Source organism: Semicossyphus pulcher, unplaced genomic scaffold (assembly GCF_022749685.1).
Source record: "Semicossyphus pulcher isolate SPU_LCO1_2020_fin unplaced genomic scaffold, fSemPul1.0.p SCAF_17, whole genome shotgun sequence".
Classification (NCBI taxonomy): Eukaryota; Metazoa; Chordata; class Actinopteri; order Labriformes; family Labridae; genus Semicossyphus; species Semicossyphus pulcher.
Genome location: NW_027211681.1, coordinates 3,291,670 through 3,308,911, shown reverse-complemented (window position 1 = coordinate 3,308,911; position 17,242 = coordinate 3,291,670). Strand labels below are relative to the sequence as shown.

The 17,242-nt window shown below is 41.3% G+C and overlaps 2 protein-coding genes across 3 annotated transcripts; both read right to left on the bottom strand.

Moving 5' to 3' along the window:
• Positions 1-614: 614 nt before the first annotated feature.
• On the bottom strand, positions 615-10,203 carry LOC138594750 (Na(+)/H(+) exchange regulatory cofactor NHE-RF2). The gene is made up of 6 exons (XM_069665963.1): positions 9,616-10,203; positions 8,976-9,296; positions 4,025-4,210; positions 3,260-3,413; positions 2,950-3,170; positions 615-2,855 (listed from the first exon to the last, which is right to left on the bottom strand). Exons 1-6 carry the CDS (start codon positions 9,820-9,822, stop codon positions 2,691-2,693), a joined length of 1,254 nt encoding a protein of 417 aa, XP_069522064.1. The 5' UTR covers positions 9,823-10,203; the 3' UTR covers positions 615-2,690.
• Positions 10,204-11,299: 1,096 nt separating this feature from the next.
• On the bottom strand, positions 11,300-16,412 carry nthl1 (nth-like DNA glycosylase 1). Of its 2 annotated transcripts, none has more exons than XM_069666292.1 (6): positions 16,137-16,412; positions 15,420-15,682; positions 15,159-15,329; positions 14,897-15,056; positions 14,481-14,586; positions 11,300-11,840 (listed from the first exon to the last, which is right to left on the bottom strand). In XM_069666292.1, exons 1-6 carry the CDS (start codon positions 16,396-16,398, stop codon positions 11,534-11,536), a joined length of 1,269 nt encoding a protein of 422 aa, XP_069522393.1. In that variant the 5' UTR covers positions 16,399-16,412; the 3' UTR covers positions 11,300-11,533. The 2 variants fall into 2 exon arrangements, with proteins under 2 accessions (XP_069522393.1, XP_069522394.1); XM_069666293.1 differs by having other exon boundaries at positions 11,679-11,840; positions 14,481-14,552.
• Between the last annotated feature and the right edge of the window lie 830 nt (positions 16,413-17,242).

Sequence of the window (17,242 nt, the reverse complement as noted above, 5' to 3'; positions counted from 1 at the left end):
GCTTCCGTACTGGCCCGCACAGTGTCTGCTTAGAAAAAATCTGGCCCTTGGACAAATCTAGTTGATGACCCCTGCTATCGGGACTACTAATGACAAGTACTTCTGTGCTGTGGTCGGCTATAGCTATGATGCAACAGTTTACTCACACTTGACAATCTCTTTCATTGTCCTTGTATTACATCCTAGGCATTACACTTAGTGATGGCATGCTCTAGAATGTTGAGGTACATTTGATGCATGTTGTAGGGACTACTAATGACAAGTACTTCTCTGTTGTGGTTGGCTAAGGCTATGCCAGAACAGTTTATTTACATTTGTCACACATGATCCTATAGCTTTACATTGTTTTTTAGATCTGCCAACATACGTAGATAAAGAATAAGATAAGAAAGGTCCAGAAAGCTGCAGTATCTGCTCTTTTCTTGGGTGAATGTAGAATATAAAGGCAGTTTAAAGGGACCTAAGACGAGGGTAAGAGAATAGTGCTGCAGCTGATCGTAAATTGTAGTTAAATACTGGTTCAAACAGTTATTACACGGCTGTGTTAAATACTTTAACACAAACGAGACAAATTTCTCCCACGGGAGACAAATAAAGATACCTTGACCTTGATACTTGATTCAGATTGGTTAACTACAGCATTACGAGGTCTGTTATTTCTCAACAACAGAGCGTTGCTATGAAGAACAGACCATTGCTAGGGATGCGGCTCTAATCACACAATCCGGAGGACTAACTGTAATTATATCAATTTGCTGGTAAAGGACATTGGTCCTTTTACATTGGGAACAAAAACAAAAGAGACAAAACAGCAGAGAGAAAGCAATAAAGGTTAAAGATGCAAAAACTGTTGGCTAGGACTGAGAGATCTACAAAACTGAAGACGGCAGTAAAGCAAACACTAAAGGGAACACAGTATGTGATTCGGCCGTGATTAAAGACCATGAAAGGAAAAGAAAATGTCAACAGACTCTGACATAGACGAGATAGAAAATCTCAATCAGGTGCTGCGCTGATTCCTGCGGTCCCGTTCGCTTTGCATCAGGGGCCTGCTCATCCTGTCGGGTTTCCATTCCGTGATAACAACCTGCTCACTTTACATTATCCCTTACATATAACAACTCTGGAATTCCTTAAAAAAACCCCATAGTGTACTGATAACTGACATTGTGGCATTTACACATTCTGAATGTTTATTTCACATTGTATGGAGTTTCAACCAAGCACAGAAAATTCCTCAAAAACAGACTAGCTACAAGACATCAGAGGGTCCAATGTTTTTTTTTTAATCTTTCCAGTGTCCCTCTGTGTTTTAAATATTTTCCTTTACAGAATTCCATTTGACATTTAAGAGAAGCACTGAGGTGATCCAACATCATCCATTTGATTGCTTATCCCCTCCCATTTCTTCTATATTTACATTCAAAGGTGTTCGCTACATTAAAGGTTAATATAAAGTCTACTAAAACTATACAACTATATAAAGTACTTCAGAACTCAAAGTGAGCTGGTTGTAAGTTGAAAACACATGCAACTATTATGAAGACAAACAAAGTTGTCAAGGTTACAACAGAAAAGTATATCTACAGCAAATACGGACAAAAATCAGAGTGCATATAGGCTGTCATAGACTTACAGTGACTACTCATGACTCTAAAATGACAATTATTTAAATCGAGAGAAACACTGTGCACTGACCAGGCACCGTTTGCATGGATTAGTCTCTCAATACATTGTCGGCCAGACATTAATGGCATTGTTAAATGCAGCGTGTTGTAAGATATCTGACATACTCAAATGACTTTGTTCTGTAGATACTGTAAAGTAAGACAATTAGATATCACACACTGCAGTTGTACACAGCACAGACTATCATTTAGTATTACTATTATAATAGTGTATTGGAATTAATTTAACTGGTGCATCAATGTGTGTGTGCATTTTATTGCATTAGTTGTTTGAGGTTGTGCTAATTTCAACTACTTTATAAACTGTTGCATTATATTCTATATAAGATCATGATTCGCTTTTACTGTTGCCGTACTGTGAGAGATACATTTTCTTAAAGAGGGGGTATTATGCTTTGTCACATTTTAAGACGTATATATAATGTTACAGTGCTGGATGTTCAGACTAAACGTGGGTGAAGTTTCGGATCTGTAGGTAAAAGTATGTTGGAGTAATCCTTCTCAGCTCAGTCTGCAGGCTGCTGTGAACGCCAGGTTTCACACAGTTTTTTCTACACGCTCCTCATCAGGCTTCGGAGAGCTGGCCAATCAGAAGAAAGTGGGCTTATAGGGACGGGGTTTCTTAAAGGGACAGAGCTGACCGAGTAGTGTAAATGATGCTAAGCTACTCCACAGGCATTACAGATATAGCCCCCCCCCTTTAAAAGTCAACTTTTCATGGATTCTGAAAAACAGCCCTGTTTTTCCAGCTAAAACACGGTTGTTCCTGGACAGAAATGTAAAAAAGTATTTAATCTAAAAAGTTAATCGGGACAAAGGCTGTTGGTTACATGTTGTCATAAAGACAACATTATTTACCCTTGAAATGTAGTAGATTAGAAGTATATAGTTGCATGAAGTGGAAATACTCAAGTAAAGCACGAGCAAGTCGAACAGGTACTTAAGCACAGTACTTGAGAAAAAGCACTGTACTTTGTTCAAATCCACCACTATATTCCAGGATCAGAAGTTACTGAAGATCTCTTGTCTTTTGCTCCAGTCCATAGGAGGTGCTCTCTTTTTATTGCGGCTGGCGAGGACCTTTTTAGCCTCAGCAGCTGTGGGACTCAATCGCAGGCCACTGTCCGAGAAAGGATCCGAAACACGCCTGTCATCTTCATCAGGGACCTACAATACACCCAAACGTATATGTTTTATGAACACGCTCATTATTACTGTTTTGGTTTTTATATTAATGTTTATCTTATGTCTGCTCTTTCACCTGGATGCTCATATCTGAGCTGCTGATCTCTGATTGGGTGGTGGAACTTCTTGAGGACTGAGATGCTGAACTCCCATTGGTCCGGGATTTTGGAGATGTATTTGTGATTGGGGAGTCTGTCAGCGTCACGTTTATGATTGGTGGATCTGTGGCAGGGAGTTCTGTGATGGCAGAGGGCGTAGGTGGGCTGCTGTCTGTGGCTGATTCATCCACATAAACCTCTGTAAGATAGCAAACAGAAACACTTGAGACATGCTGTCAGGAGAGTAGAGAGAGTTGTGTTAGTGTGTGTGTCTGTGTACATTTTGACCTTTGTCATGGCTGGAGGTGGGTGCTATCCCCAGTCTGCGGAAGAGCTCGTCAGTCTCCTGGTCAACCACTAGGAGGCGCACTTCTTCCCCTCCTGCTCTAATGAGTGCCACCACCTCTGAGTGCCTCAGGCCCTCTATGCTCACTCCATTCACCTGATACAGTGCAAAGGATAAATAAGAGCAAAGACAGAAAGTGAGGCTGTAGAGGAGAAAACATATGTAGACACAATATTTGAGAGACCCAACGAGACACATAGAAGAATCAGGAAGTAGCAACAACACAAGCAGAAGGTACAGTGTGTCTGTGAAGTCTGTGACTGGAGTTGAAGCTACTATATTTGTATGAATTCTTGCCTTCACGTTTCCTTTACACAGGATCAACCATTCATCTGATACAATGGGAAATGGAAGCACATATCTGCGACCCTAATACAGAACTTTAATGCCTGCGAACATGAACAACACCAGCACCTCCATTCAGGATTATCCCATGTCATCTTTTCTCCCTTTCCCCATTTAAATAACACTTTCCTCTTTCACCCACTCAAACCCTGAGTCCAGCTAACCCCCCCCTAATCCAATCACACTCAAATCAGTGCACAGACCTTATTTATATCTGGAGTGGTGCCATTGTTTACCCAATGAATTATTCCCTAAAAATAACCTCTGACAAGGGCAATGCTTCAAGTCTACTTGTAAATATTCTGAATTGGTGCTTCTGCCCCATTTATTATAATGTGTGAGAGTGTGTGTTTTGGAGGTACCTTCACTAGTCTGTCTCCCGGCCTGATGTCTGAACTCTCAGCAGCTGAGCCAGGGTCCACTGAACGCACAAACTGTCCCCTCTTTGTCTTATCACTGTGGAGGTTGAAGCCGTAGCCGTGCTCCCCCTTCACCATATGACACAGACGGGGAAGGAGCTCAACTGTCCCCTCTGGTGAGGGCTGCAGCTATAATAGGTAATAAGACAAGAGCAACATCCAGGGTGAGAGTTTAAAAAAAACCAAAACAGGATATTGGAGAAGAATCAATTCAAATGTTGTCCATAGTACACAAATATAGACATGTAGTTACCAGTTTAGTAGAAGCACTATTAAAATCTATATCAATCTCTTAGATTTTTATTTAAATAAATGTCTGTTAAGTCACTATCTTTCGCCGAATGAGGTAACGCAATGGTGATTGAGTCTATGGCCCACAGATGAACTAAAGCCTTTGCATTTGCAGTATATAGTATTATTACAGACTAGGTGTCTTTTGCGACATTTGCGGAAAAAAATCACAAGGGGCGTCCAGTTAGTGACATGTTTTCCATCTGCCAGCAGTGGTTGGTCTGTCAGAGAGGGTAGGCGGAGCTAAGCGGCTGCTTTTCCGGTCTCTGCAAGTGTTGCGAGTAAACAGTAATCTACTATGGCTGAACAAACAAAGACAAGATCGATAACTACAGATACAACTTCAACAATAAGTGAAAATCTAAAGAAAAAGAAACAAATTGGACGCTCAGATGAAGGCAAACAGTCTAAAAAGGAAAGAGACCGTCAGCAAGGAAAATCAAGAGTGACAAAGGGAGCCGACCGTGGTTAAATTGGGATGTGTACTCCTACAATTCCTGTTTATAGCCATTAGAGGCTCCAAAGAGAACAAAATAGAAGCAACATCTTCAAAGAATTCAAAAATATAACTTCATAGCACGCACTTTAAAAATAATGGCAAATATAAAAACTAACTTAAAGCTGATACGATTTACAGAAACGATGGTCGGTCCTATAAATGATGATCTTTTACAGGTCTGTAGTGGTGATCCTGTTTCGGACTGAGCCAGGATGAGTGTTTTACCCTTTTACCATAAAATGAAGCAAAAATAACAAAGTTGAAATCCACAGCTTTGTGACTAAGTGCCGACAAAAAAGAACATAGCAAGCTACACAAGAGCAGAAGTTACTGCACAGATAACAATTCTTTCATTATCTTATCTTCATAAGAGTGAAACATGAACAATGTTATTATAGACTTGATTGTGTTGTATTTTGTTTTGCATACTGAGTTGGAATAATTGCAGATTTCGGCACATCTTCTTATTAATATTTAAATTTTGATGTCAGATTTACTGCTGGTGTCTTTATAATTAACAGGTAACTTTTTTATATTAGCGTGTCTGCACGATAAGCTAAGCAGGAGAAAGTGGCTGCCAGGATGAGCCGATAGTCTCCGGGCTGAGCAGAGGGGGGCTAAGTGGATCTGGCTGAGAGACATTAAGATTAAAAGCCTAATGACCAACGACAAGAGTTGACACAGTGCATGACTCACCTTCTGACCGGACATGTGCATTTACTACCAGATACTCGCTGGATGTGTGCGTGTGCGTGTGTGTGTGTGTGTGTGTGTGTTCTCTGCCAGGACCAAGCACTACTACCTGTCCTGAGGGGAAGCCAGGATCGTAACTGTCTAAAAATACTGCTGTGACTGCTTCCTCAGGAGTGAGCTGACCTCAGGCCTATCGGACATATTTCTCTGTCCTTTGTGCTCCGTCAACCACAGACTTGTTACACACGAACACACTTACAGAAAAAGTATAGAGGGTGTATATGAATGATAATACATCGATCAGTGTAGCAATCAGTGTAGATCCCTGTGAGCCGTTGCAATGCAACAGCACATTTTGGCTCCAGATCTCCACTGCCTCAGGTCAGGTCAGATCAGGTCGCTGTGGTTACCGGTCACCATGTCTCCCACTGGTTTTAAAGATCGTCTTTAATCTTGCTGGCCTGTTTACTATATTTATCACGTCGCCCAAATTAATTGACACACACACAGGCTACACACTTCACTGACCTGGAAAATATCTACTCGTTTTTTCTTTTTGCAAGTTGTGGACATGATATTCGAGACATTGCAGAAGCAAGTCCACTCATCAGAAGGCAGTTTAGGTCTTACATAATTCTTTGAAACAAATTTCAATCAAAAATGCCAAAATGTCCAGTTTTATTCATGTCTGAGTTTGCTGATCGTTTTAGTTCAATGTGATTATAAATACATCTAAAATCTTTAGATTTTAGTTTTTTTTAACTGTAATTTGAAGCAGTCTCTTTGGAGTGGTGGCAATTTTGATTGCCAATTTAAGATGTTACATGACGGGTTTAATTGTAATGTCTGATAATAACAGACACAGATAGAGACAGCATTCATTGCCTTATAAGTGAGTTTGTTTTATTTGTGTGTGTGTGTCTGTGTGTGTGTCTGTGAATGAGTGAGGTGTGTGTGACTTATCCTGACTGTGTTGCATGGCTGTGATAGTGGCCAACACAGCGGTTACATAAAACTGCTGTTTATGGATGCCTGCTGCCAAAATAACATCATGCGACAATGAAAGTGTGTCTGTATTTACATGTGCTGCAGTGTGAATGTCACAAGATGAGTGATATATAAGTGGAGACATGATAGAGAGAGAGAGAGTTTTTGTGTGTTAATAAAGGCTGAGTGTCTTTTCTATGATTAATAAGCGCAGAGAATTGGTCATAGTGGTTTTCTTGTTGGGCAAATTAAACATAAAACTCAATAACTGCCATATATATGTTTTTTTAAAGCCGCTGTTTTGTTGTTTAGAATAAAAAAAGGGGGAAAACTTGAGATTGCTTTTATTACTCAATGTAATATATATATATATATATATATATACATATATATATATATATATATATATGTATATATGTATATATATATATATATATATACACATACATATATGTATGTATGTATATATCCGGCTTCCTCCCACAGTCCAAAGACATGCTCATAAGGTTCATTGGTGACTCTAAAATTGCCCTTAGGTGTGAAAGGTCGTCTGTCTCTGTGTGTCAGCCCTGTGATTGACTGGCCATCAGTTCAGGCTGTACCCCGCCTCTCGCCCAATGACAGCTGGGAAAGACTCCTATCCCCCACAACCCTGAACAGGATAAGCAGTAATGAAGATAATGGATATGAATGTTTGAAAGCTCAGACCATTTCTGCTCCCTAACTGTGGAAATCATTTAAAAATGTATACCGACCTAATTCTCTTGTCCCACGTAGAGGGGCCGACTCTTACTTTCTCATACTTCTCATGCGGTAAATTTTGGATTTAAGGTTGTCTGATCATATTTGGAGTGACAGTTGGTTATGATGTAATAGATTATTTGCTGTGCAAGTGTTGTTGCTATTGCATATTATGTTGTTTGATCTGAACCTGTAACCAAAACTGAAAAAGTCAGCTGTGATGGCCAGCCAAGGGGCAGCCTGTATTTACCCTGCCTCCAGCTAAACAGACGGCACTTTGGCATGTTTGTAGCCCAAACACTGAGCTCAGTCTCGAACAGAAACGTCCTGCTTTCTGCAGCCGGGCTGACATTAAAACACGTCAGGGTGAGTCTGGCTGGCTCATATGGTAATTTTTTAATGTTTTCTTTTTGCCATGTCAGACTTGCTGATTCTGAAATTTGTTTGGAGTTTGTGTTTATGATGTGTACTTTAATAAAGCTTTGATAGCAGAACTGTTTCAAACTCAATCGCTTTTATAGATTTAAGGTCAGAGATTGGTGAGATCCCTCAGTAGACGAGTTTTAGATTGTGTGCCCAAAATAAACCACACAGAAAGATAACAATGCCTATGCAAAGGGTTTGATTGTGTAACATCGCTATCTTCAAATCTGATCCCTCCCATGTCTGCTTTGTACTTCTCTTCCCAGCTGACACTAAAAGCCTGCTTTGTCAAACCAATATAAAAGTTAGCAAGTTTAGATAAGTGATGAAAATGTAACTCATGTTGAAGTGTCAGATTCAATCCCTGCTGCCATTTGAATGGGCTTTGGTCTCTGATGTCTGCAGTCAGGTGTGAAGAAACTCCCTGTGTGAGGTGGTAACATTCAGTATGTAAAAGAGGCAGCGCTCTTTACATACAGTACTCGTTTTATATGTTCACACCAATTACAAGCTGCAGTGGCTCGTAAACAGATATAACAATGGGTCCAGACAATAATAAAGCACAGGACAGGACACTAAAACTCACTGTTCCATCGTGTTGGCAACAAGGTGAGAAATCACTTTAACCTGCCGTAATTGCAGTGCTTTTTTTAAATGTTAGTATTAGCCGTTAACTTTTTTGATACCTGCAGATTCTCTTTTAACATGCATGGTCTGCATCGGCCTTTACAGCCTAATTGTGACGGGAGAAAAGGGGATTGTTTTTGCTCACATTGCAGGAATGTATCTCTGTCTCGGACATCACGCTGAATAGGTTGAATGGAATACATTTTATCCCCCAAATAATTACAGAAAATATTCTTTAAAGGCAGCCAACCTGCACTTGCATTCACACGGCTGTTATCTTAAAGCTCCTGTGAGGAACGTTTGGTTTGAGTTGATTCTGGTGACCCCTGTGGACAAAGCCGTACCTCTTATCTCTTTGCTGATTTTGTCTTGTTCATGCTGAAGTGGTGGTTTTTAACAAGTCATATGTATCAGTCACTTTAAATTTCTGCCCTGGAAAATGCAAACAAAGGCAGCGTGCAGTAGTTAAACCTACCTAGTAAAACCTGTATCTGTACCACGATGAACTTGAGGTTTTTGCTAGGTAACATGAAAGATTTGGACTTTCCCTTTTCTGATAAATAAAAATAAACACTTTGCTAGTTTTGTGAGCGAGCAGAAACAAGGGTCTGATGTATTAATGTCATCCCTTACCTCTGTGTCTGTGGCTGTACTTGATGTCACTGAGGATCTCTTGACTTTGCCTTGTTGGATCGTGTTTGTGGGCACGTCATCAGCAGGAGGGTGAAAGAGAGAGAGTGTGTGGTTGGGTTTGGGTGACAGGGGTGAGTTCTCTCTGGGTAGGGGAGAGGTAGAGGGAGTGGGTCCAGGCGAGGGGCGCGGGGAGAGGGTTCCCATCTCCATGGCCTGGTCCTCAGTGCAGGCCAGGCCACGGCTGTGGAGGAAATCATCTGTGTCTTTGTCCACCACCAGCAGCCTGGTGCGATGGGGCACCTCACGGATTCGGTTCACCACCTGCAGAGAGGAGAGAAGAGGACAGAGAGCTTAAGACTAATTGAAATGATTAGCGTCCAGTCACTTGGTGCTTGTTGGTCTGCACCTGACACAACTGAAGCACGACAAAGACAACCAGTGATTCCCATTGCACAAGGATCACATTGACCCATTTTAGTAGCCCCCCCTCCTCCTTCACCTCAGGCAATGGAAAAGTGGTCCAACAGGTATAGAAGTCATTGTTTGTACCTCAGAGTCTATCAGCCTCTCCTGCGTCTGATCTAACATGCAAGCACTTGTCTGTGATTTTAACAAATGTATTTAATGAGCCAAAACTCACTTGGTGGTGGTTTTCATTCTCCACATTCTCCCCGTTCACCTCCACCACCCGGTCTCCTGGTCGCAGCCCGGCCATGTCAGCCGAGGAGCCGGGCTCCACTTTGCGGATGTACTGTCCGCCTCTGTTCCGCTCACCGTGCAGGTGAAACCCATAGCCGCGCTCCCCTTTGGTCAGGAAACAGAGCCTGGGTCTCAGCTCGCTCTCCATCCCAGCGTGTCAATAGTGGGAAAACAGGTCAAAGTGTCTCAGGAGAATACACAGGTGCTTGGTCCAAGAGCGGTGGAAAGTCCCTGGCTCTTAATCCAACGTGCCGCTGCGCGCCTCAGTGACCAAAAGATCATCATCATTTAGCATGATGCGAGTCCATTAATAATCCACAATTGTTTAGAGAGCACAAAACAGCTAGGTTAATACTAATGAGGGTTTAATCCATTATGCGAGTGCCAGGAGCGCAAATGTAAGCGCGCAAAACATAGACTACAGCGTGCGTAAAATAGTGGCCAAAAACTACGGACGGGGCCAGGTCCCGTCCATCGGAGGAGTAATCCAAGAGATCAGAGATTAGAAGGCTGTTCCACGCACGTAACACTTAATACTCATTTCCAGCTGGGCGTGTGTCCTGGTGCCCGACCCAGCGCGAGACTGAAGAGGCGTCAACAACAGATGCCTCTACGTCCCCTTCAGCGTGCACCTGACGACAGCAGCGCAGCCTCGATCTGCTGGCCGAAAACCTGCAAAGTGAATCACGGCTGTTTGCGTGTATAGAGCGTCTGACGTTAAGTGTAATAGCAAGGACATTAGCTTCTGTCACAGCTCCCCAAGAACAGCAGAGTTTCCCTCGGGTGTTGGAATTGGAACTCAGACTGACCTGAGAGCGGAAAGCTTCCTTATCCGCTCTCTATCCTGTAGGTATCTAAACTGCAGATCATTAAAGGGACGCTTGTGTAAAAGGGGTTTAAATGTTTCTGTTGCGAGACAAATACAGGTGTAACTAAGAACATTAAGGATAGCTCTGTTTTTATTAGAGTGTAAGCCATGGCAGCCAGCCAACGTGAAATACCAAGCACTATAAGAGACACACCTTAGAGATGAAGTTGTTATTGTTATTAATTACACCTTTGTTACACCTGATTCCTGATTACACACCTATTAGGCTATTCTGTGAGTAAAGAAGTAGTAGCTCTGCCTAAAATGTATGTTATAATGTGCGTAGATATTATTTAACAGAATATTTTCTTTTATAGTTATGCTTCTAAGTTACAAAATATTGAAGAAAACAATGGAAACAAACACTTTGCATGTGATTTTGTCTACTGTGTTCAAGCTATGGTATTTAAGCAGTAAGAAAGAGTGCAGAAACTCTATCATGGTTTTCTGGATAGAAGCTGTGTTTAAAGTGAATGAGTCTTGGGTTCTTCCATCCATCCATTACGTATACCGCTTATCCTGTTCAGAGGCGCAACATAAAGGAAATCAGATGTTTTCTCTGTTTAAGCATGTTGTGTCATGTTGTTTAGTCATGAGTACATTGTATGTTCCTGTTAAAGTATTCAATGAATGCTTGAATATAAAAATGCTAAGAGATAACACATTCTTTTAGACGTTATGTTCTTATTTTCCTCAATATGCAAACTCCCTCTACTGGAATAAAAGGGCAAACTTAGACCCGACCTTCACATCCAGCTTGAGAAAAAATATTGTATTTATTTGAATGAAGCACTAACATTACAAAAACATTGTATCTCATTACCTAAAAATAGTGTCATATAAAACAGTGATGAAAATACAAACATCCTCACTGCTGAACAATATTTCCATCAATGTTTAGCTTAGTTGTTTTCAGTGTTTGTGCGTATGCATTTAAGTCCTCTTGTCTGACATTTGGTCACAGCTCAGAAAAAAACTTCTGACAACTCAACTAGAGCTTAACCTTGCTTTTTAGCTTCCCTCTCCGTGTGGTGGGGGAAACGAGCGTGGAGAGTGGCTCCGTCTTCGTCCTCTCTTCTTTTACAGCTAATTCTTGTTCAGGTTCAGTTTTTGTTTTGAAGGAAGAGGTTGGACTTGAAGAACCCGGGGATCCAGCTTTTGGCCTCTTTGTAGGAGAGTTCTTGAATGCAGACGGACAGCTGTGCTGGTTCAGACACACAGAGCAGAGAGGGTTGATGGGAAGGCAAACCTGCTGTCCGAAACCCACAAGCAGCCAGTTGATTTCACTCCACAGCTCCCTGCCGCAAAGTGAGAGAAGATCCATTAACATCTGCATTAAGGGATTTTTCTTTGCCATGTGGGAGCAGCATTTCACAAATAACACTATGTACTACTGTGTATTCCTACCCCTCATCTACTTTTACTATAATGTACCAAAGTTTTAAGGACATTTTCAATTGTTTTTCAAACCCTAATATACACCCAGTGTCAATAGCAAAGAAAGAGACCAGCTATCACAACCTTTCCACCTTCCTAATATTCTCTATCAAAACTATTTGTTTTTTTTAGATACAATTTCTTGTGCTTGTGAGTTTAAGGTCCACACTAATCCATAAATCCACCCCACAGATTGTTATACACTTTCTCTTCATTGTTGTATGAGTTTTTATAGGTTTGTTATGGAGCCCCTGAAGTCAAGGGCTCCGTACTTACTCTCTAATTTAATGATAATTTAAGTCAGACCATTACTTTATTTTAGTTATTTCTGCTGTAATCACTTACAAAAGCAACTGCAAATCCTCCCCAGAACAAAAAATGTTTGCATCTCTGCATATAAAATAAATGAAATGTTTGATACCCTGCATATATCAGTTATGAACAGAATAAAAACATTTGGGCCTAACATTCAGCCATGAGGAACTCCACAATCAATATTCATGCATGTTGATTTGTGTAAACCTATCCTTACAAACTGTTGCCTGTTTCTTCTGATGTCATACCTCTCCATTTTATTGAGTAAAATGATCAATGTTCAAATGCTTTCTTTAATTCATACTGGCTTGTCAGCCAGTCAGCGAAGTGTGCTTCTAAATGAAGTGGTCTGGTGTTTTCATGAAGACTTTGTGACGACCCCTCCACCTGGCCACTGGGTGTCTCTGTGTGGTGCTGTTTTGTTTTGTGTTGCAGGGGAGGTGTGTCCTGGTTACAGGGTTTGTCAGCTGCATGAGCTGCACCTGAGCCCAGTGCGCTCTGCCTTATAAAGACCCCAGATCTGTTTCTATCTCTCTCTCTCTCTCTGGCTCTCTGATGGGGCCGGCAGGATGACAACAGGTTTCGTCTTCTCGAGTTCTGTTTCTTCTGTTTCGCATATCTATGCATCCACACGCTCTACATAACTGATAACAAATTATGTTAAGTTTTCTAACATTTTTTAAAAATAAGACTACTTTTTGTACTCGCCAGATCGTGTTGTCTCCTTAAATTGTTGCAGTGTCTGAGCTTGGCTGTTACAACTTTTTCCATTATTTTTGAGAATTGTAAAGAAACATGCCTGTAGTTTGTAAAGTAATGTTTATCCCCAGTTTTATATAATAGTATGACGTTTAAATTTTCATTTTGCGAGGAAATTTACCAGCAGAAGTAAGTCAGCGGTTTTGCTTTTGTCCTTACATTTTCTTAAAATGTCCATCATTTTTTTATTTTTTTTTTACTGCTCTAAAGCCCTGTTCACATTTGGCATTTTCATGTGTCCTCAGTGATCGGATCACAAGTGGACAGCTCTCAGCACAGCTGTTCACACCTTGCATTGACAAGCCTCTCAAATGTGTCTTCAGTGACCACTTGTGTTTGGATCTCACTTTCCCGCTGTGTATGCAAATGAACACAGAGCCTCATTCACCTTCAAGACACTTTCAAAAACATCATATAATAAAAGGAACTGTGATGCAGACTGGCAGCACAGAGAGGGGGAGAGCTGCTGTGAATAGGCACAGAAGGAGGGGGCGGTTGAGTACAGACAAAGTGATGATGTGATGTAAAACTTTTTTTGTTTGGTTTATCATCAATACATGCACACAGCAGACTGGAGTCTCTGTTGACAGTGAAAACCAGACAAAAAGACTGGCATGATTAACACACAGATCCACGTCATGAAACATCTGTTTCCTCACTGCGCTGCATTCATATAAACTATTATGAACTGATTGCGGCTCACAGCTCTTATGATATACAGCATGTGTAGAGGTAGTTTATACTTTATAGAGACTGTGCATGGATATACAGGACAGATCGCACCGCTGAGAAACACACAGACAGGTATGTGTTACATCTGCTTCTCTCCTCTGTGAATCACCTGTCACTGCTGCATCATAATAAACTCTGATAAACTGCTCATGGATCACAGTTCTTACTGTCTCTCCCACGTCAGATCGGGATCGTCCCGTGTTATGTGACTTGGTCACAACACTGAATGTGGCCTGAGTGATGGAATCTCAATGCGTCCTCGATTCGTCCTGGGTGTGTTCACACCTGTACTTAAGGCTGTCTACTAAACGGATATGTTGGTAACAGGTCTGAACAAGGCCTAACAAACATTGAATTTGGATTTCTGTCCTCAGAGATAGTGTCAAGTCTCGAGTCCCCTGTTTGGTGTCAGGCAGTTAACTATGTTTTTTGTTGCTGTAAACTAGGTTGATGAGAGCAGAGAGAGAGACCCAAAGCAGCCTTCTGGCCATAAAGTCAAAACAAAGATGCAAAAAGGCTGATGGGGACGTGTCAAAAAAATGGACAAAACGAGTCGTTCAACACATGTTCATCTGTTTGGATCTACCAATGATGTGCTGTTTCTAGGTCAATCTTGGCGACTCTTATCTTAATAGATTTATTGATCTGTGTTAATCAGGCTGTACGGGTCAGCAGTGAATCAAACATACTGTTACCTGGGTAACCACTCCTCCAGGGCTTTGCGTGTTTCCTCCGGGTTTTTAGTTGGTTTCTTGAGCCAGCCCAGTCTATTAGAGATGCGATGTACATGTGTGTCCACGCCTAAACAATAACAATCTATTAATAAGTCTTACACACATATGCAATTTGCATTTTTGAAGAACAGTTAATTGTGCAGGAGTTAGGTGTTATTACATGTTAACCTCTCTAAACATGTGTTTTCTCCACATATCTTTAAGCAACACGAACTGTACTGCCAAAGAAACCTTAATGGCTATTGCCCGAGGCAGACTGAAGCTTGCAGTCCAGTTTTTAACTATGTGAATTCATGTACATTTGTATGGCAGAATTGATTCAATTGTTTCTTTTGGATTTGTAACTCGCTGTGCATTCTTTAGTAGTGTGTCCCCACCAATGCCGGACACCTGGTCCCAGGCGATGTTCATAGCCAAGTGAGCCATCTTAGGTCCAACTCCTGGCAGGCGGACCAGCCCCTCCACAGTGTTGGGGATGTCCCCCCCAAACTCTTTCTGCAGCATGGCTGATGTCAGCTTTAAGTATTTCACCTTAGTCTACACAAAGGCGGGTGGGAGAAACTACTTAATAATGATCCAAAGCAATCAAAGAAGCAGGGTGAAAAGTATAAAATATTTCATAAAAGACTTTTGTTTTACCCTCCAGAAGCCGACAGGGTAGATAAGTTTTCCCAGTGTTTCATCATCAGTGGCGAGTATATTTTCTACAGTGCAGCCGTGAGCTCTGAGTTTCTGCATGGCTGCTGCTGTCACCTGGTCCCTGGTCTGACTGGACAGCATGAGAGAAACCAACACCTGAAAGCGTCTCACCTATGCCAACAGAAGGTACAACACAGGAAACAAAAATTAATAATGTAAACTATAATTAAGTAGACTTTAAAAAATCCATACCACACCCACATGTGCAGGAGCCTCTGTGTCGTAGCATTTCTCTGCTCCCATGTTATCTACAGGTGCATCACGGCTACTCCGCATCTCCCGAATGTTTCCAAGTTGTTTCTTCCAGTCGGGAGGTTCCCAGTGCTCTGTCTTCATCTGTTTAACATCATCATCCTTGTCATACTCCACTTTTAGCTGTCTCCTCCTGCGACTGTGGGAAGAGAGTGGTAAAGTGACTGTTTCTGATTTTGGATGAGGCTTGCCATGGGGGAGAAGTTCAGGACCTAAATGAACACAGGGGAGAGAGAATGAGAATTATATCACCCTGCATCGCAAGTCCCAGCACTGCAAGTCTTGTTAAAAGGTAGGCTACTATAAGTCTGAAGAAAAAGCTATCATATCTGGTGGAAAGATGCTTGCTTATCTCATGACCCCTGCAAGACACATTGAGCCTGCATTACGTCTTAAAGATTAGGTTAGGTTAGACTTTATGTGTAGCCTGCAGCAGCCTTAAAGGCAGGGTGCCTTGATCAGATGTACTCTGTTGATTCACAGCCAATCACTTTACAGATGCAAGACACCAAAGGGTGACCAAGTGAAAACTACCACAGCTTCCATGGACCACACACGGGGTGGTCTGCTAGGAGCTAGCTAAATGAGTTATGGTGTATACTATATGGTGTATGTGGTACGGAGTACCGTTGCTCAGCTAGTACAGTAGCCTAACGTAAACAGTACCCGTTGATAAGGGAGCCGAGGAAGGTCCTTGCACAGAGATCCTCGCTTCCTCTTCTTCCACTTTCACCGCCACGGAAGAAATTGAATCCACATCCGTCCGTCTGTTGGTAAGTTTGGAGCTGAGAGAGGCCGCTGCCTTGCAACCAGTATTTTGGATCCCACTCCGAGTGATAACAGACCGGCTTTGCGTAAAATAAGGAGAGGACATTGTAAAACACTGGACTACATGAGAGACCCTCGTGCTGCAGCTGACTTGAGGCATTGAGATGAAGCTGAAGTTAGTTTCGCATTCGTAGTAAAAACAGGATACGGTTTCTCTCGAGGAGCCAAAGGTTCTCTTTAAGAAACGCATATGGGAAAAACAACAACAGTGAAACATTTTCATGAAATAGTTGAAATGAAAACGGTTTAACAAAATAATGCTACAACTGACTTTAAGCTACTAGGTTTTCCTAATTACTAACACTAATTTATAAAGCTGAATTAAGCCTTTGGGATATTTAGGTATTTAACTACTTACATATTGGTGGCAAACTCATATAGGTGTGCAAAAAGACAATAATTTATTAATGTTGATTACAAAAATATAAATTAAAGTGAGATCATATATAAACATGAGCATAACTATATTGGTTATTAGCAGCAAAGCTCATTGTGTTGTAAGCTGCTATAATAAAAATACAAAAAAAACTACCTTCAGGTAGGCAGTGTGACTTGGCACTTAAATTTATTTTTGATATTAAAATTGAAGCAAATAACACTGATCAACCCAACTTCTTATTATTAAAGCTGCTGTGAGGAACTTTTGGTTAGTGTCGATTTTGGCGCCCCCTGTGGATAAAGCCGTACCTCTTATCTCTTTGCTGATTTTGTCATGTACATGCTTAAGTGGTGGTGTTTAACAAAAAATCGTATGTATCACTCACTTTAAATTTTTGCCCTGTAAAATGTAAACAAAGGCAGCGTGCAGTTAATCACTTCGTCTGACACCTACCCCCCACTAGTAGTTTCAGGCATTAAAAATAACTATATAGAAATCATCGGTCTTGTCGCTGATGGTCTGGTTTGCTTTTATAGGTCCTACAGAGGCATCAGAATTAATTTCA